We start from the raw sequence: 18984 nt of genomic DNA, 5'->3' as shown, positions 1-18984 counted from the left end.
AAAATATTGGGGGTCCCAAGCCCATGAAGGAGGCAGGTATTTCCAATGGGGCGCTTCTTGCAGACCCAAAGGAGATGCCTCCTGAGTTCTTCTGAAGTACCTGCTGCTCCAGTGCAGTGGAGGAAAGCCGGGACAAACTCTTTGCTCAACAAATCCCCCCCCCCATGCCACCCTGCCCATTTCCAAGGAGGAAAGCAGCCCATCTCGGACCTGGGCAAGCTGTGCACATGTCAGAGTCTAGGTGCAAGCCGAGTCAAGATTCAGTCCAGAAGGTCAGTTACCAGAGAGCAGAATCCAGTTCATCAGAGCGTGGTCCTGAAAGCGAGGTCTAGCAGTCCAAGGTCATGTACAGCAGAAAGCAGTCCTGATACCTAAGTCCAAGGCCAGTCCAAGGTCTAGGAGACGACAGCAGGTATAGCATAAGCCACATTGGCCATCTTTTCTGCTGCCCTCTGCCAAAAAGGCCCTAAATGGCTTGGGACCAGGGTACCTGAAGAACCATCTCCTCCCATACTATCGAGCCTGCCAGTTAAGATCTGCCTCCCGTGCCCTGCACTCTGTGCCCCTGCATTTAGAGGTGAGACAGGTTGGTGACTAGAGGCAAGGCATCTTCTGCGCTGGTGCCTCCTCTCTGGAATGCGCCCCTTCTTGAGGCTCACCTGGCACCTACTTTGCACCAGGCTAAAAACACATCCTTTTAACCTAGGCTTTTAATTAGGGGTTTCATCAGCTTTTTTTAATGGTCTGCTCCTGTTTCAGGAGCAGTTTTTATGCTGCTGATGTCCCAATGGCTTGTGTTTTAATAGCTTTTCCCCCCACTGTAAGCTGACTTGAGTAAGTGTCTGAAGAAGCAGAACAGAACTCTTCTAAATAAATAGGTAAATACAATAGATACAGCACCCTAAGTGCCCACTTGGAGAGCAAGCCAGCAGATTGGCATAAATCATCTGGCATGTGGTTGAAGATACATTGACTTCATTGGGGCTGGAGTCAGGCAACTGCTCCCAAAACTTCCTCTAAGCTCTTTTTTTTTTTTAGGTCTGCTGCAACTAGAAATGGGTTGTTGGTTGGGGTGAGTGTACACTTCCCTTTTGGGAAACAACACCAAGTAGTTCAAGCTAAGGTTAGGTGAAGAATATTGTGGCTGAAAAACCCCTTCCTATGACTTGGCGGACAAGTGTGGCACACGTCTCTCCCTGCCATAGTATGCAGCAGACTTGCTTAAGCTGCCTGGAGTTATCTAGCTTGTGTGGTCACCTTTGGTCAATGAGCTGCATTTGTTTTCTGTGTCTTACAGGAGGGATGAGGGTGGTCAAGGGCTGAAGTGTTACAACGGTCAACCATTTCAGACTGCAGGTGGTAGTTCTGAACATTCTCAAACTTCTTTTTCAAAAAAAGGTCTCCCCCCAGCAGAGAAAAAGATCGGTGTTAGGAAGTGCCGTCGAGTCACACCTGATTTATGGAGACCCCCATAGGGTTTTCACGACAAGACATGTTCAGAGGTGGTTTGCCATTGCCTGCCTCCGTGTCGTGACCCTGGTAGTCTTTGGAGGTCTCCCATCCAAATACTAGCCAGGGCCGACCCTGTTTAGCAGCCAAGGTCTTACAAGTTCAGGCTAGTCTGGGCTACTGAGGTCAGGGCAAGATTATGCTTCTGCTTTTTGCCAAACACCCTGGCTTTCTATTTGCAAGGGTTCTGTCTTTAAGATCAGGGAACACTTGGAATGTGATTCCTCCACCTGCACACCATAGGAATGCAGTCCACTCTACCACCACAAGACCCTTCCCTCCACCCCACTCCAAAACTGAGGAGGCAGCCATTTCAGGAAATGTATTATGGTGGCCATGGAAGTCAGCCAAATGGGAGACCTTGGGGCACAATGAGCCAGGAAGTTCTCCAGCAAATGCCCCCCTAAAGTAGGAAGGAAGCTGTTGTGTTTCTCCCATTCATCGCAATGAGGCTTGAGAAGAGATATTTACGAATGGATTGTGCTTTGTATTGATTAGCAGGAGAGTGGGCAGGTGTTTGGATTTCCCAGTTCGGACCCCAAAATGTTGCGCTGGCACTGGAACTTCCTCCCTAGCAAATGTCCTTCGCGTTGCAACCACAGGGAGCCTGAAGGTTGGAAAGAGTTACATCGATCGAAGTGGGGAGTGGATAATAGTGCCTCTGAAACCTGCAATTTGGCTTGCTCACTGGCAGACGAAGTAGACCAGGGCCAAGACGCCTTTGCCCCTGCCAGCCTTCAGGTGTGCTTTCACACCCACAACACACACACCCACACCCTACTGCACTCTCTTCTCCATTTAGGTTCTCCCTCCCTTTCTCAGCGAGATCCAAGAGAATTTTAAAAAAACCGAGGCCATAAAGTAAAGCCGATTTACTGGCCTTAATTTGATTGGCTACATAAGCTGTGTAATATAAACAACAGGGGCGTAAAGGAGCAGCCAAAAGCACGAGGCTCCCTTTCAGCCGCCCCCCCCCTCCTCCAAAGCCAAGCCCTTTCTTCTTCCTTTCTCCAAAGGTCTTTTGTGCTGGGGTAATTGGGAAGCCCACAAGGAAAGGCTGGCTCTAAAGCAGCAGCAGTGGGGAAGTGGGCAAGGGCAGGTAGACGAGAACCCAGAACAGAGGCAGGACATGCCTCTCCTTCCCAGACTCCATCAGGGCTCTTTCTCTGTTTTCGCGCTAACTCCTTTTCTTTCCTAAAAAAAAAAATTACCTGTTTATGTAAGCTAAGATGTGCCCTGCCAAAAAAAAATCAAAAAAAATCAGGGTTTTTCGTATATCCTGCAAAACACCAACGTGAAGGTAACCCAAATTCTGGAAACACAGAATCCTTGCGGATCCCAGCATTCAGCACATTTGCAAAACAGTCCTCTAAGAAGAAGATGATGAAGAAGAAGAAGAGATTGGATTTATACCCCGCCCTTCACTTGGAGTCTCAGAGCGGCTTACAAACTCCTTTCCCTTCCCCTCCCCACAACAGACACCCTGTGAGGTGGGTGGGGCTGAGAGAACTCTGACACAAACTGCTCTTTTTCAAGGACAGCTGTGCCAGAGCTTGTGACTGACCCAAGGTCACATCAGCAGGTGCAAGTGGAGGAGTGGGGAATCAAACCCGGTTCTCCCAGATTAGAGTCCGCACACTTAACCACTACACCAAAGCAGCCTTTAGGGAAAAGAAATCTGGCCAACAGCAGCAGGACATGCCAGAAATCAGGGAACCAGTGCAGGTGCCACCAAAGAACAGGCGAACACTGAAGATGAGACTGACCCTGGAAAAGTCCCCAGCAGGGAAGGATGCTGGGAAAAGAATGGTGGGAACGGAGAAGCCAGGAAACAAATCATTTGGCGCAGTGGCCTTTGCTGGGGAACACATTGTGTCACAAGTGCAGGAGAGGTGGAGGAAAGGGAGGGAGGGACCGTGGCTCAGAGGCAGAGCATCTGCTTGGCATGCAGAAGGTCCCAGGTTCAGTCCCTGGCATCTCCAGTTAAAAGGTGATGGGAAAGACCTCCACCTGAGACTCTGGAGAGAGAGGCTGCCAGTCTGAGTAGACAATGCTGACCATGATGGACCAAGGATCTGTTTCAGTATAAGGCAGGTTCATGTGTTCACTACAGGAGGCTACCAGGAACACACGCTACCTTGCCCTTCCTCACATCTTAATGTACACAGTGTTGTGTCTGCAGCTCCCCGGTGGCCTGGGGAATGCTGTAATGCATCAGCCTTGCTTCTCTTATACTTCTTATCAACTGAGATTTATAATTTCCTCTGCCACACATTCTGTGGTTTGACAGATACCAGCTGAAAGTTGAAGCATAGGTGGGGAGTGACTCTGGAGGTGACGAAGTTGGTTGCAAGGTCTTTTGGGGTCTGATAGGGAGGGAAGGGAGGCCCTTCTTGGAGAGGTTGCTTTTAGCCTGGCGGTAGAAATGGCAAGACCTTGTCCACACATGCAAAGCGACTCTGGCAAGGCCCGTTCTGCTTATTAACTACCCATAAATACAAGACTGATAAATTTGCTTTTGATGGAGGGGGGGGGAAGAGGACTACAAGATTCTGTAAATTCTCCTGGTCTCAGAGCCCTTGCTTGTAATAATAATCGTGTGCCATCAAGTTGCAATCAGCTCATGGTAACCCCAGGACCGCAGGGCTTTCAAGGCAAGAGGCAGACAGAGGTGGTTTGCCATTGCCTGCCTCTGTGCAGTGACCCTGGACTTCCTCAGCGGTCTCCCATCCAAAAACCAACTGTGTCCGACCCTGCTTAGCTTCTGAGATCGGATAAGATCAGGCTAGTCAGGCTGCTATATAGTTCTGTCTTAGACACATTCATTTGGCTTCTTGGAAGAAGCCTCAGTTCTTTGAAACTTAGACTGCCTTTGATGGAACTTGAAGCCAGACTATGCCGGATGAGTAAGATACTGACTGCTGGGAGAAAATGATGTTTCTGGTTCTTTTAATGCTTCGTCTGCCACTTTTGGTTAACTAAGTCCAGCCCTGGCCTGGATAGCCCAGGCTAGCCTGATCTCATCAGATCTCAGAAGCTAAGCAGGGTCGGCCCTGGCTAGTATTTGGATGGGAGACTTCCAAGGAATACCAGGGTCATGATGCGGAGGCAGGCAATGGCAGACCACCTCTGAATGTCTCTTTCCTTGAAAACCCTGTGGAGTAACCATAAGTCAGCTGTGACTTGACAACACTTTCCACCACGAAGTCCAGTTCAGAACTCCTATATACAGCACGATCAAGGTGTCTTCCCCGCCAGGTAACTTAAAGCTAAATACTCCAAGGCAAAGATTAGTGTTTGGTGTAGCCAGTTTGGTGTAGTGGTTAAGTGTGCGGACTCTAATCTGGGAGAACCGGGTTTGATTCCCCACTCCTCCACTTGCACCTGCTGATGTGACCTTGGGTCAGTCACAAGCTCTGGCACAGCTGTCCTTGAAAAAGAGCAGTTTGTGTCAGAGCTCTCTCAGCCCCACCCACCTCACAGGGTGTCTGTTGTGGGGAGGGGAAGGGAAAGGAGTTTGTAAGCCACTCTGAGTCTCCAAGTGAAGGGCGGGGTATAAATCCAATCTCTTCTTCTTCTTCTTAGGAGACTGTAATGCCTGCATTGGCGACTGTACTCTAAGAGGCAGTTGTGATAATCACAATGTGGACCTCTGTAATGGGAAAAAGAGAACAAAAATCCTCTTGATTAATAAAACGGGAATAACTTTTTATCAGCAGACGAATGAAATTTAGTAATATTAAATGGCAATGTGGAAGGAGCCAAGTATAGTGAATCTGCCTATGTTAGCTATATACAGCAAGAAAGGCGGGATAAGAAATTGTTTTAATAAATAAGTAGCTGCCTCCCTGTATCAGTTCACTCCAAGGGTGCTTCCTGTTTTTAAGTGCTGCCAAAACCTTCCATTTGCAGCAGTGCCCGGCCATTGGGTCTGATTCTGAATGGAAGGGGTACAAAGCAGCGGCAGAGTAGACAATTCTTCGTTCTAGTCTAATTTTTGAAAAAGAGTAATCCAGTCACGGGCCAAGATATGGCTGTGCTTTTTTGCATGCTTGAACGGGAGAGAATGTGGGAAAGTCCTGGAGGTCAGTCTGGATGACTCCATTAGTTCCCTTTCCAACTTTTGTGACTTTCAGACATGCACGCCATTTGCTTTCAAGACAGCCGGGGCACCAGATTCCATTCTGGGTAGGGTGAGGGGAGCGGAGAGGCGAAGAGCTCTGATTAAGATCCAATTAAAAATACGATCGATGCTTTCACACTAATTAAAGCTGTTGTTTTAAAAGGCCTTGAAGCCTCTCAGGCACTTAGTTATCAAGTTTGGTGCTTCCTAACAAGATGAAACAAGAGGCCAAGATGGCTGACATGCGCCCCTCCCCTCCCCAATTGTATCTGTCGTCTCACCATGTGCATACTGGTCATTAGCATATACCAAACCCCTATATGCCAGAGGAGCCTTTCCTCTAAGCGGATCTAGATGGCTAGCAGAATACCAGATTTTGGATCTAAGAGCTAATCCATCCAAACATGCAGAAATAACCTTTCCTTAACTGTAACATTTCAGCTTTTGTCGCTCTTTAAGGTTTTTGAAGTGTGTTCGAAGGGGGAAGAGATTCAAAGAAGCAGTCCACCTGTGGCTTGAAATGGGGGAGCAATACCAGTGTTTAGTTTCTGTACAGAATAACACAAGCAGAGTTTTGCAGTTATACTGTTGCCTTGTGGGAAAAGCATCCAGAACATGCAGAGAGGCACTGGGTTTGTAAAGGTTCTGCAATTAAGCCCTGGTTTGAATTGAATTCCGACTTGGTAGTCTTAGAGATGCAACCGCCCCTCAGTCTTACCTGCATGGCGGAAGTATTGAGAGGAGGAGAACCTGTCATGCGCCTTATCCTGAGCCTTTGGAATAGGACAGGAAATAGCATCTAGATTTTTACAAATCTCTCGCTCTCTCTTTTACAGGTTGCAAGAGCTAAATTCAGGGTCAGCTTCACAGCCCAAGCACCATGGCGACCGCCTCCCCGACAGCTGCCGTGGTGACGGCTACTGTGGTGACCACAGCGGCGGCCATGGACTTGCGAGATTGGCTCTTCCTCTGCTATGGCCTGGTTGCCTTCCTGAGCGAGGTGATTGACAGCACCACCTGCCCATCGGTCTGCCGCTGTGACAACGGCTTCATCTACTGCAATGACCGGGGCTTGACTTCTATCCCGCCTGACATCCCGGATGATGCCACCACCCTGTACCTGCAGAACAATCAGATCAACAACGCCGGCATCCCCCCTAACCTGAAGAACAAACTCAATGTTCAGGTTGTAGAACCACTGGCCTCGCTTGAAAGAGGCCTTCTTGATCTTTGTTGATTAGTTAACCTGGGTTGTAGCCTGGCCATTTCCCCCTCCCCTTCCAAGATGTAAGAGTTGCACAGAATAAGAGTGTTCTCAGTCCCCAAAAAGCCATTTGGGGAGAAGGCCCAAATTTTAAAACTTTGGGGGAGAGGCTGTGGCTCAGCGGTAGAGCATCTGCTCTGAATACAGAAGGTCCCACATTCAAACCCTGGCATCTCCATTTTAAAAAGATCAGGTAGCAGATGGCATGAAAGACCTCTGCCTGAGACCCTGGAGAGCCACTGCTAGTCTGAGTAGACAATACTGACCTTGATGGACCAAGGGTCTGATACGATATATCGAAGCTTCATGTTTGGTGTAGTGGTTAAGTGCGCGGACTCTAATCTGGGAGAACCGGGTTTGATTCCCCACTCCTCCACTTGCACCTGCTGATGTGACCTTGGGTCAGTCGCAAGCTCTGGCACAGCTGTCCTTGAAAAAGGCCAGTTTCTGTCAAGAGCTCTCTCAGCCCCACCTACCTCACAGGGTGTCTGTTGTGGGGAGGGGAAGGGAAAGGAGTTTGTAAGCCGCTCCGAGACTCCTTTGGGTAGTGAAGGGCGGAGTATAAATCCAATCTCTTCTTCTTATTATTATTATTCATTTAAAAGTTGAAATAATTATTTATGAAACTTGGGATGATTGACACTTTCCATGTTTGAATACAAGATGTTTTTTGATTATTTGGGGGGTCTGAACCACAGTCCTATGAATACTCCCAGTGCCTTATTCTAAACACTTTAAGTGAGCGTTCAGAGGATTAATTTGACAACCTGTGTTTTCTTATTTTGAAGATTCCTTCCAGATGTTGAGAGTCACTGGAATGCTTGCAAGACTAGTCTGACATGCCCAAACCTGCCAAGACAACTCGTGTTGAGTTCAAAATGTTAAAAAACAGGGAAGGGGGTGGGGCAGGACGTGCTTAAGGCCCTAGGTTCAATCCCTGAAACCTCCAGTTAAAAGGACCTCAGGTAGGAAGTCTTAGAAAGATAGCCTTAGGTCTCAAACAGCTGGTACTAACCAGAGTAAACAATAAGAGGCTATGCAGACAATCCAAAATTTGAATTGGTATAAGGGAGCTTCATGCAATGCTTGGTTAATGCAGTTACTTGGCCTTTAGATACCTGACTTCGGTATATCCAGGGCCTTCTGGAGGAATGGCGGAACGGAGTTCCGCAACCTCTTCAACAAAGTTCTTTTAAAACTGTTTAAAAGTTCATGAGTTTTCAGTACACAGATTGAAAATTTCATTTCCCGCTTGAGAGTTCCATGCACCTCTTTAAAAAGTCCTGAGTGTATGCATTTATTGAGGTCCAAAACCTATACCCTAACCTGATCTGGATAGCTGAGACTAACCCAATCTCATCACATCTTGGAAGCTAAGCAGGGTCAGCCCTGGCTAGTATTTAGATGGGAGACCTCCAAGGAAAACCAGCGGCATGACGTGGGGGCAGGCAATGGCAGACCACCTCTAAACGTCTTTTGCCTTGGAAACCCTACGGGGTCGCCATAACTCAGCTGTGACTTGACGGCAACAACCCACCCCCCTAAACTACTTAAAATTGGGACAGCTTACAATAAGAATATGATAATACATATATAAAAAATGCTTAACAAAACTAATTCAACTGAGGGCAGCAACCACTAGAGAAACGACGACACCGCTTACATCTCTACCGCCATACATTCCATTCTGGAAATCAAAATATCATATTGAAGCTTTAGGGCCCCTGTGACATTTCAGCTTTGGAGTGGATTTCAGGGTAGGCTTGTCATGCTTGAACTTTTAGTAACGATCTGATCTTTTCACAAAAAGTATCTTTTGAAACTTGGATCTTTGTTCTTTAACATTAAGTTCTCAAAAGAATAGTAACATAATAAATTGGGCCCCTTTTCCAGAGATAAGGTTTATGACTTCAGATGTGATGAGCAAAATATTCTAGTATTAATAAACTAGAACTAAAAATGAATTGTTTTGGCGATTTAACTCAATTGGGTTGGGGAGGGGCCATGGCTCAGTGGTAGAACACATGCTTGGTATGCAGAAGGTCCCAGGTTCAACCCTCGACATCTCCAGTTAAATGGATCAGGCAGTAGGTAATGTGAAAGACCTCAGTATGAGTAGATGATATTGACTTTGATGGACAAATGGTCTGATTCAGTATGCGGTAGCTTCATGTGCGTTCATCTGATTTTGAGTTATGTGCAATTTCCAGTCTCTCCTCCACTTCTGTCTTGTTGAATCTCCTCTTCGTTCCATTCCCATCAGGTCATATACCTCTACGAAAATGACCTAGATGAATTCCCCATCAACCTGCCTCGTTCCCTGAAGGAACTTCACCTCCAGGACAACAATGTCCGCACCATCGCTCGGGACTCCTTAGCCCGCATCCCTCTACTGGAGAAGCTGCACCTGGATGACAACTCTGTTTCCACCGTCAGCATCGAAGACGACGCCTTCGCCGACAGCACGCGCCTCAAGCTGCTCTTCCTCTCGCGCAACCACCTCAGCAGCATCCCATCTGGCCTGCCGCGCACCCTGGAGGAACTGCGCCTGGACGACAACCGCATCTCCACCATCCCCCTCCATGCGTTCAAGGGGCTCAACAGCCTGCGACGACTGGTGCTGGATGGCAACCTCTTGGCCAACCAGCGCATTGCTGATGACACCTTCAGCCGCCTGCAGAACCTCAGCGAGCTCTCGCTGGTACGCAATTCCCTGGCCGCCCCGCCTCTCAACCTGCCCAGCGCCCATTTGCAGAAGCTGTACCTCCAAGACAATGCTATCAGCCACATCCCCTACAACACCCTTTCTAAGATGAGGGAGTTGGAGAGGCTGGACCTGTCCAACAACAACCTTACCACGCTACCCAAAGGTCTCTTTGACGACCTCGACAGCCTCTCTCAGCTCCTGCTGAGGAACAACCCCTGGTACTGTGGCTGTAACCTCATGTGGTTGCGGGACTGGGTCAAAGCCCGTGCTGCTGTGGTGAATGTGAGGGGGCTGATGTGCCAGGGCCCCGATAAAGTCAGAGGCATGGCCATCAAGGACATAACTAATGAAATGGATGAGTGCTTCGAGGCAGGCCCGCAGAGCAATTTGGGTCCGGCAGTGGCCAAGACAACTGCCAGCAATGCTGCCGTCACAACCCCACAGGGCTCCCTTTTCACCCTCAGGGCCAGGCGGCCGGGCATCCAATTGCCAGACTCCAACATTGACTACCCAATGGCTACGGGAGCTGGGGCCAAAGCGCTGGTTCTGAACGTCAAGCCGTTGACTGCCGACAGCATCCGCATCAGCTGGAAGGCGATGTTCCCGGCGGCCTCATTCCGCCTCAGCTGGTTGCGCCTGGGACACAGTCCGGCTGTGGGCTCCATCACAGAAACTTTGGTGCAAGGCGACAAGACCGAGTATTTGCTGACAGCCTTGGAGCCCAAGTCCACCTACATCATCTGCATGGTCACTATGGAGACTGGCAGCACCTACGTGCCCGACGAGACCCCAGTGTGTGCCAAGGCCGAGACGGCAGACATGTACAGCCCTACCACCACCCTCAATCATGAGCAAAACGTGGACCCGATGGCTGGGCTGCCGCTGGCGGGGATCATCGGCGGGGCTGTGGCCTTGGTCTTCCTCTTTCTGGTCTTGGCTGCCATTTGCTGGTATGTCCACCGGACGGGAGAGCTGCTGACGCGAGACCGGGCCTGTAGCAGAGGCAGTCGGAAGAAAGACGACTACATGGAGTCAGGCACCAAGAAGGATAACTCCATCCTGGAGATCAGAGGTCCTGGTTTGCAGATGTTACCAATAAATCCTCACCGGGCAAAGGAGGAATACGTCATCCATACCATATTCCCTTCCAATGGAACCAGTCTTTACAAAAGTACCCACACCATCGGCTATGGCACAACTCGTGGGTATAGAGACGGCGGAATTCCAGATATAGACTACTCATATACATGATGCCGAATTTCCTCCCTCCCACAAACATCCCCCCCACCCAAACTCTTCCCCGTTTTTGCCCCCTCCTCATCACACACCCCAGGTTTTTTGCCAAGACGGAAAAAAATTGCAACGCAAAAAACAAACAAGCAAACAAATGCAAATTATTTTCCAAGCAGAACCAGGTGGAACAAAAGGGAGGGGAGGGGAAGGAAATTTTACAAAAAAAAAAAAAAATTGCCTATTTTGTAGAAAAAAAATACAAAAGTTTTAAAAAAGTAGACATGGAGGGGAAAGAGACATAATTTATATTTAATATACCAGATTTAAGGAGGGGAGGGGGAAGAAAACCAACTCAGACCACCAAGGAACATTGGGTTTGTTTTCCTAAGAGTGGAGGGAGGCAGGGGGAAGACCTGGAAAAGAAAAGAGAAAGCTAAGCAGAAAAACAAAAACAAAAATGCTACCTGTTTTATCTTTCTTCCTGTATAAATCTTCTATTTTGTTCAGGGGTTAGATTATAAAAAACAAACATCAATATGTCTTTCCTAATGGCTAAACTGTTGACTGTACAGGGGGAGAAACTGTGAATCTTTGGAGAAGGGCAGTCATGGCTCCGAGGCCTCCTTTTGGTTCCCATAATTCTGCTTTCTTTACAGGTTCCAAGTTTATCATGGAAGTTACAAAGATAAAAGGGAGGGGGAAGTCCACCTTTGGAAGGTTTTCAAGGAGTTAGTGGAAACAAACTCCTTCCTCCCCTACCTTTGACCCCTTTCCCTCTGTTGCAGCGGAAGGATCCTTCAGCTTTGCTCTTCTGCTTTGCACAAACTTGATCGTAAGAATATCCGTTCTGTTACCTCCTCGCACATCTATCCCTTGGGACAATCATTCGACATTGTTCTCTTCGTAGGAATAATTCAACATGTAGCTCTTTTGTCTTTTTAGCAAAAAAACAAACAACAAAAAAACAAAACAAAAACTGAAGCGGAAGTGGATTGTGCGGTGTCTTCCAACCAGCAAAAGGTTCCTTCCAAGGTGGGAGTCATGGAGTCCTAAACAAACCTCAGGTTCACATCGAGCGTGAATTGTTTTGAGATATTAGGGAAGGAGAGAGAAGCAAATTTTGGCTCGAGGCAGTCCAAAGAGGGCAGGGCGGGCCATCAGCCAAGATGGTCAAGGGTTTTATTTGGTCTACTGCTAATGCCTCTGTGTACAATGTTTGCCCCTTCTCCTCATGGGATGAGTTTGCATGTCCAAATGAGTGCCAGACTTATGGGCAAATCCCCCAGAGCTACAGTCTTTTGATATGTTATTTAGAGATGTTCTGAATGTTTCTTCCTAGGCTGGACTTCACAGCTTGTGAACCACCAATCCAAACAAACTGTCCGTGGCATGTCACCTGCCAGGCGGTTCGCAGCCCTCTTGTTCTTTGGCCTCCCGAGGATAGATGAAAAGCACACGGCAGATTAAGCTGCTGTGTTCTGCTGGTGGCCTCGTGGTCACCTTGGTGGGTCACAGCCTGTGCAGGCGAGTCCTGGCATTTGAATGGCTTTCCAAGTAAGTTAGGTTCCTTGTAGAGTGATCTGAAGGATTCAGGGCTGAGAATAATACCGGGAAAATCAGTTTCCTCCACTTGGCCATACAAACTCTATATGATCTCGAGTACTTGAGCAGCTGTAGTGATGAAATCCCTTAAAAGGTTGTGTTGGAAGTGCCAGGAGATCAGAATGAACAGGTGGTGGAGGGCTCTCATATTGTTGACGGTCACAACCAAGATCCTGGGCACAAATTGGGCTTTATCTTAGCTGGTTAGATATTTGAGGACCTATGAAAAATGGGCTGGGAATTGAGGGGTAATGCGCACACGACTATACGTGGGAAGATTCTGGTCCGATCCACAGCACTGCCAGTAAAGAATTTGCAGGAGGAAAGGGCTGGGAAGGAACTCAGCTAGAGAAACCCTAAAGTTGAGAGTGGTTGACAGTATGATGGACCATTGGTCTGAGTTGGTGTGAAGGAGCTTGAAAAGTCATGGGTTTTCTCGGTTGTCTCCTGTACCCTCAAATGGATTGAAGAGATCTACAAGAAGTTTAGGATAATGAATGTAGTGGGGAAAACTGAAGGATTCCTGGATTTCCCTTGGGAAAGGAGGAACAAAAACACAGAACTGATGGAGGATAAGTCCACTGTGGCTAATATCTAACTGGAACCTCCATGTGCAGAGGAAGTTCACTTCTGTGTAACCAGAGGATGGAGAGGGGGAAAACACAGGAGAAGGGCCATTATTTCCATGCACTCAAGAACTTCTTGCTTGGCTGCCACTAGAAATGGAAAGCTGGGCTAGGTAGACATTGGTTCAACACAGCCGGCAGTCCCCCGTGGTTTCCAAACTCACCATAAAATTCAGGAAACAGATCCCCCCACTGCAGACCCATCTTTCTTCCTACTAGCAATCACGCCTGTTCTCACAGCATTAATACAAAAATATTTCTTTTTAAAAAATCTGTACAACACAGGATCAGGCTGGGCATAATTAGGTATAATTTTACATCAAAGGGCAGTAGCATGCAGGAACCCCACCCAGTTAAATAAACTCATTCCTCGAAAGGGAGCCAATGAAAGACTCTGGGATTAGTGGGTACAACTTATGACCTCTCCAAACAAAGGCAGCACAACAGTCCTGATTTGATTGCATCAAAGTATGTGATTGCATCATGAACACTGAACTGTTTGTACTTATTGGCAGGAGTTGCTCATTCTGTGTACATGTGTGTGCTTGTACACAGTGGCCAGCTACAGAGAGAAATCTTCATAGAAAAGTATCTGCATTTTAGATTTTTTTTTTTTGCACCCTGAGCATTCCTTTGAGAATTGTGAATTGTTGACTGAATTGGGCTCTTGCATCATATTTTTGCCGGCATACTGTTTGGCCTGTCAAAATTTACCCTAGATTATATTGTGTCTGGGCAGGGTTGTTTTTGTTTGTTTGTTTTTTAAAGAAAAAGAGGTGCCGAAAGTGTAAAAAAGGAAATTAAGTTTTCAATCTGTATACTTGAAAACTCATGAACTTTTAAACATTTTTAAAAGAATTTTGTCGAAGAGGTTCCGGAACTCCATTCTGGTGTGATCCCCCAGGGAAAAAAAAGTCCTGGAAATCACCGCAGCTAAATATTTAGCGACTGCTGAAGTAGTTTTCCAGTCCTCCTGTATAAGAAAAAACAGGATAATTTTTTTTTAAGATGAGAAATTCACACAACTTATTTAGAGGGAGGACCAATAGGTGTCTCTCAAATCAGACCAGATTTCACACTCTGATAAAATACATTCTGAGGACTCAAGCTGACCAGATTCACGTTTACAAATTCAGCCTGCAAACTGGCCTCGGGGGGGGGGGGGGGGGGGGGGGACAGCCAGGTAGGGTGACCTGTCAAGTGGGAGGAAAGAGGAGGGGCTTCTCTTTTCCTAATGGGCTAAAAGTAGCCTGGGGGAAAACCCCATTTTTAAAAAATCTTTTTCAAGTCCTTTAGGGGCAACCAGGAAGCTTTTCCCAGAACGCAAAGTATCACCCAGAAGCCCTGCCCCCCTGCACCGTCAACCCCTCCCAAGACCCACGTCTTCTCCAAAAGCAAACGAATCCCCAGAGGAAGCTTATTAGCAGTCACTTTACGTGTCATTCAACATACAGTGTCTCTCTCTCTTTTCTTTATTTCCTCTGGTTCGCCTTCTCATGGGTACAAAAATGCAACGTTTCAACCCCTTAATTTCCAGGAATGGCAATAAATGGGATTAGCGGGCTAACTGGAGAGCGGGCAATAAACACGCCATTAGATGCATCTTTTCCTAGGAGGCCTCTCCTCGCCACCGGGGCTCTCTGACAGGCTTGTGTTCCTTAATAGCGACAATAATAAGCATTCAGGAAAAATGCTTTTTAAGCTGCTGGTGACAAAACAAAGTGACAGTAGAAGGAGGGAGGGCAGAAAACAGAATAAGCAAGAAGCTTTTAAAAGCCAGGCCAACCGCCACAATGATGGCACAATAATGATTCCGCATCTATCAATTGCCCGGTAGGCAATGCATCCCTGAATTATAGCAGAACTAGCTGTCCCCCCCCCCCAAAAAAATGCCCGTACTTGGCAGGCCTACTTTCTGGCTGTTCCCAAATAACAGTAACTCTAGATTTCTTTCCCACCCCCTTTTCTGTATCCCCTACCACTCCATATTCAACCTTCTCTACAGCATCTGAATTTGCAGAGTTCTTGGATTTTTTTTAATCCTACGGCGGCATTGCTTGCCTGCTTTCGTGCAAGGGGGAACGTGCAATCATAATGCGATCCTCCTTGAAACTTCCAGTATTACACTGAACTGGTTTCTACTCTGCTGAGTCAATGCTGAGCATCCAGAGTTTGCTCCACAGAGAGGCAAGGATAGAGTTATGCCCTTGGTTGGTTTCTACTGAGAGTAACAGTCCCTGGCGGCATTCGGTTATTAAATTCTGTGCCACTCTAGTTTTAATCTTAAAGGGAATGCTAGGAACACACTCTGTGGCCCAGGAGGACTGGGATTTTTAAGCTTACACCTTGCTCGGTAAAGGGCAAGCACTTACTCATACTATCCACACGAGAGCTCGTGTAGCCCTTAGAGTAGACAAGCCAGGCTCCAACCTGGATTAGGTGCAATTTGTGACCCACTAAACTGAACACAGCTCACCAATATCGAATGCAGCCAACCTGCCAGCCCGCCTCTTGTGGGTCCTGGCAGCCACTAAGAACAGGAGACACCAGTTTGTAGGGGATGTTTAGCTTCGTGGGACACAAGTAGGGAAGGCATGTTGTGAAGTGCTTCCACTGCAGGATGTTTGCAGCCTGGCTAATCTAGCACCACCCTCGAGGGGGCAGAAGGAGAGGGTGCAACTAGTGTGCCTTCCTGCCCAGTCTTTCCATTCACCCTCCTAACCTGCTGCAGGGCAATATTCAAGGCTCTCTTGTGACAGTGGGCAAGGCAGGAGATCAAGTGGAAGGATCAGGTGGGAGACATAGCAAATGCAAAACCATCACCCATATACTGTACGTGCTTTAAAAAGACTATCAGACTTTCCAGGTGTTCGCCTGCCAACCCTTTAACCGCGAGGAACACCGTCTCCCTTAGCATTCCACTTGAAAGGGAAAAGTGGAGCACTTGCTGGCAAGTAAACCTACTCGGCCAGCAGTCCCACCTCTTCCCCGTGCCTGTGTCAATTCCTGCACAAGTCAAACAAACACAGGTGGACAAGTGCCCAATTGATCAAAAGGAAACTGGGGCCGGGTGGAAAATAAGGGAATAAAAAGGAATTTGAGGAAGAGCAAAAACCGCATTAATTGCTTGGAAATGATACCATAGCAGGTCTGATGGAGCTGTAGGATTTAAGGGGCCAAGCCAAGGCAGCAGGAGGGCGAAGCAATATTCTGGGAATGTCTCAAGGGTCCCATGCCTCTTAAAGAGACAGGCGCCCATAGCTCCACTTCTGTATCACAGACGTTCTCTATCAAGCATGCCTGTCTATTATATACCCCAACCTTCAGTTCTCTGTATGCAAATTTATGCAGCTCATTAGCAGTGCACCGAAATAACCAGTGGGGGGAAGAAAGAAACAAGTCATCCACAGAAGTCATTTTGGAAAGGAACGGCGGGTGGGTGGCTTATTTCCTTACTATTAAACACCATCAACAAGGAAAAACACAACAACCCCAAAAAGAGAGAGAGAGAGAGCGCTCCAGGCTGGCTTATATTTGTACGCTAAACATCACTTTGCACAATCCGGGCCTTGGACCCGACGCGTCAGTCTCGCCTCCCACAAAGTGTAATTTTATTAAGTGTTTAGCTCTATATACAGTGCTTAACAAACACAGCTAATGTGAGCAGGATCTCGGGGAGGATGTGTTTAGCACGATGCAAAAAGGCACGGGGGGGGGGAGAAAAACCCTACCCTGTCTTCCGCCTGCTTGCTCATTAATTCAGGTGATTCGAGTGTTGCTCGGTGTACACCGTCGCCGGCACGCACACAGAGCTTACGGTAACAAGCCATTTGCGGCTCAGCTTGCAAAGTTTTCATTGCTTAGGAGAAGGAGGGTTGCTGGCTGGTGTTTTAAAAAGGCACTTGTAGAAAATGGGGACAGAAGATTGCGTCTGAGATTCCCCCTCCCCGCCGCCGCCGCCTTCTTACGCTTTAGCAACAAGGCTCAGCGGCTGAACATGCAAGGGTAGCGGGACTCAGATTTCAAGGACATGCTCCAAACAGGGTTCTTATGGGCCACCATAATAAGATACCTGAAACTGCGCATACTTAGAGCACACTTCAGGCGAAGGAAGGAAGGAAGGAAGGAAGGAAGGAAGGAAGGAAGGCAGGAAGGAAGGAAGGAAGGAGGGTGTAAAGCATCAGCCTCACGGAGTAGAAGGCTGTATGAAGCCACCGGGATAGCCAGGCCTGGTATACCCCTACCGGTATTGTTTGCCAGCTCCACTTCAAGTTATGCCCCTGCTCAGCTTGTGCAGCAGGGAAGCTAAGAGAACACCCTGTAATCCAAGTGGTCTCTGTTCCACCTCTGCCGAAAACGTAGGCAGTCAGCTCTCACAACTGCAGCACCACTCCCCACTAAGTCGCAATACGAGGGGTAACAATGCTAGCCTACCATATAGGGCAGTTGTAAAGATCACGGCAATAGTTTGTGGTGTAGTGGTTAAGTGTGCGGACTCTAATCTGGGAGAACCGGGTTTGGTTCCCCACTCCTCCACTTGCACCTGCTGATGTGACCTTGGGTCAGTCACAAGCCCTGGTACAGCTGTCCTTGAAAAAGAGCAGTTTGTGTCAAGAGCTCTCTCAGCCCCACCCACCTCACAGGGTGTCTGCTGTGGGGAGGGGAAGGGAAAGGAGTTTGTAAGCCGCTCTGAGACTCCGAGTGAAGGGCGGGGGATAAATCCAATCTCTTCTTCTTCTTCTTCTAATACTGAAAATGCTACGCAAATGCTAAGTATTGGTTACTAAGCCCCGAGCTCCAGCAACGGACAACGGGGGGTAAAGCTGGGCTTGCCATTTGCCCACCAGCAGCGGGCAAGCTCCCCATGATGCTCCCCGGTCCCCGACAGGGGGAAGGGCATGGACAATGCATTGACATCACCTCTGGCTGGAACCCAGAAGTCAAGCTGGCAATGCTCGAGGGATTTTCCCAGTCTCTGTCATTTTGTACCACAGAGATTGGGTGAAATCCTGGAGCATGGCCGATATCCCTTCTGGATTCATCCGGAAGTGACCGCCATGCAAATCCTTTCCCCCCATGCCCTGCCCCAAAACTTTCCCAGGAGTTCCAGCCATGCTTCTGGCATCACTAATGGAAGCCCACATCCAGTACAGGTTTAGAGGATGGCAGCTCTCCCTTGACCCTGAAAGCGAACAGTGTGGCCTCCCCATGCTTAACCAACCCTTATTGCTGCTCTCTTGTGCACTATTTAGGCCTTTCCTGAGCACTTGCATCCCTGTGCCACTTCCTGTCCATCCCGATTTAGCCTCAAGTGTCTGTTTGGGGCCTGGGCAATGCAACAGAAAGGTCAAAACTCAGCAGTGCTAAGCACATGCCAACAGTACTCCCCCTTCCCTCCAACACTTCAGAGCATTAGAAATTATGGACACTGTGATAAATGCACCAGGTTCAGTTTCCAATGTGGATGTTGTTTTGATGGCATAGACAATTATCCCAAAGTTGCCTTGTGTCTAAGTCTAACCAATTTACTTGCTGGGGAGGAGAGGAACAGAAGAATCATTAGCACCTAGACAGGCAAACTCTTGTGCAAGTTAGGGAGGAAGGCGGCGAGCGGCATTATATTTGTTGTGGAGAAAATGCTCGGAGGGGTTTTTTCTCCTGCTTCTCCCCAGATACTAGGGCTCCTCCTCTTAGCACAGTTTGAAGAATTCCTCCAGCTCAAGTGGCTGTTTCTCTGGTGGAAGCGCTGCTTCAAGCGGAGAAGGGAGGCTTAGGGGAGAGGCAGGCTTCAGACTTTGTGGAGTGGTGGGATGTAAGCCTAGAAAGTCAACAGCACCCAATCAAACTGATGGCAGCCGATTCAGGACAGACCAAAAAATCCACACAATGTATAATAAATCCGGAATTTGCTGTCACAGGA

General features: G+C 48.0%; 1 protein-coding gene across 2 annotated transcripts in view; it reads left to right on the top strand.

The window, feature by feature from the left end:
- The window catches only part of FLRT1 (fibronectin leucine rich transmembrane protein 1), a 30977-nt gene extending 19911 nt beyond the window's left edge, over positions 1-11066 (top strand). For both annotated transcript variants that reach the window (XM_015416816.1, XM_015416815.1), the window contains exons 2-3: positions 6469-6818; positions 9160-11066. In XM_015416816.1, the coding sequence (XP_015272302.1) occupies positions 6513-6818; positions 9160-10854 (2001 nt within the window). In that variant the 5' untranslated portion in view covers positions 6469-6512 and the 3' untranslated portion in view covers positions 10855-11066. The remainder of the gene's footprint in view (positions 1-6468; positions 6819-9159) is intronic.
- Positions 11067-18984: the final 7918 nt, after the last annotated feature.

Source organism: Gekko japonicus, unplaced genomic scaffold (genome assembly GCF_001447785.1).
Source record: "Gekko japonicus isolate JY-2015 unplaced genomic scaffold, Gekko_japonicus_V1.1 scaffold248, whole genome shotgun sequence".
Taxonomy (NCBI): domain Eukaryota; kingdom Metazoa; phylum Chordata; class Lepidosauria; order Squamata; family Gekkonidae; genus Gekko; species Gekko japonicus.
The sequence above is the reverse complement of the archived record's forward strand: the minus strand, read 5'-3'. Positions and strand labels throughout refer to the sequence as shown.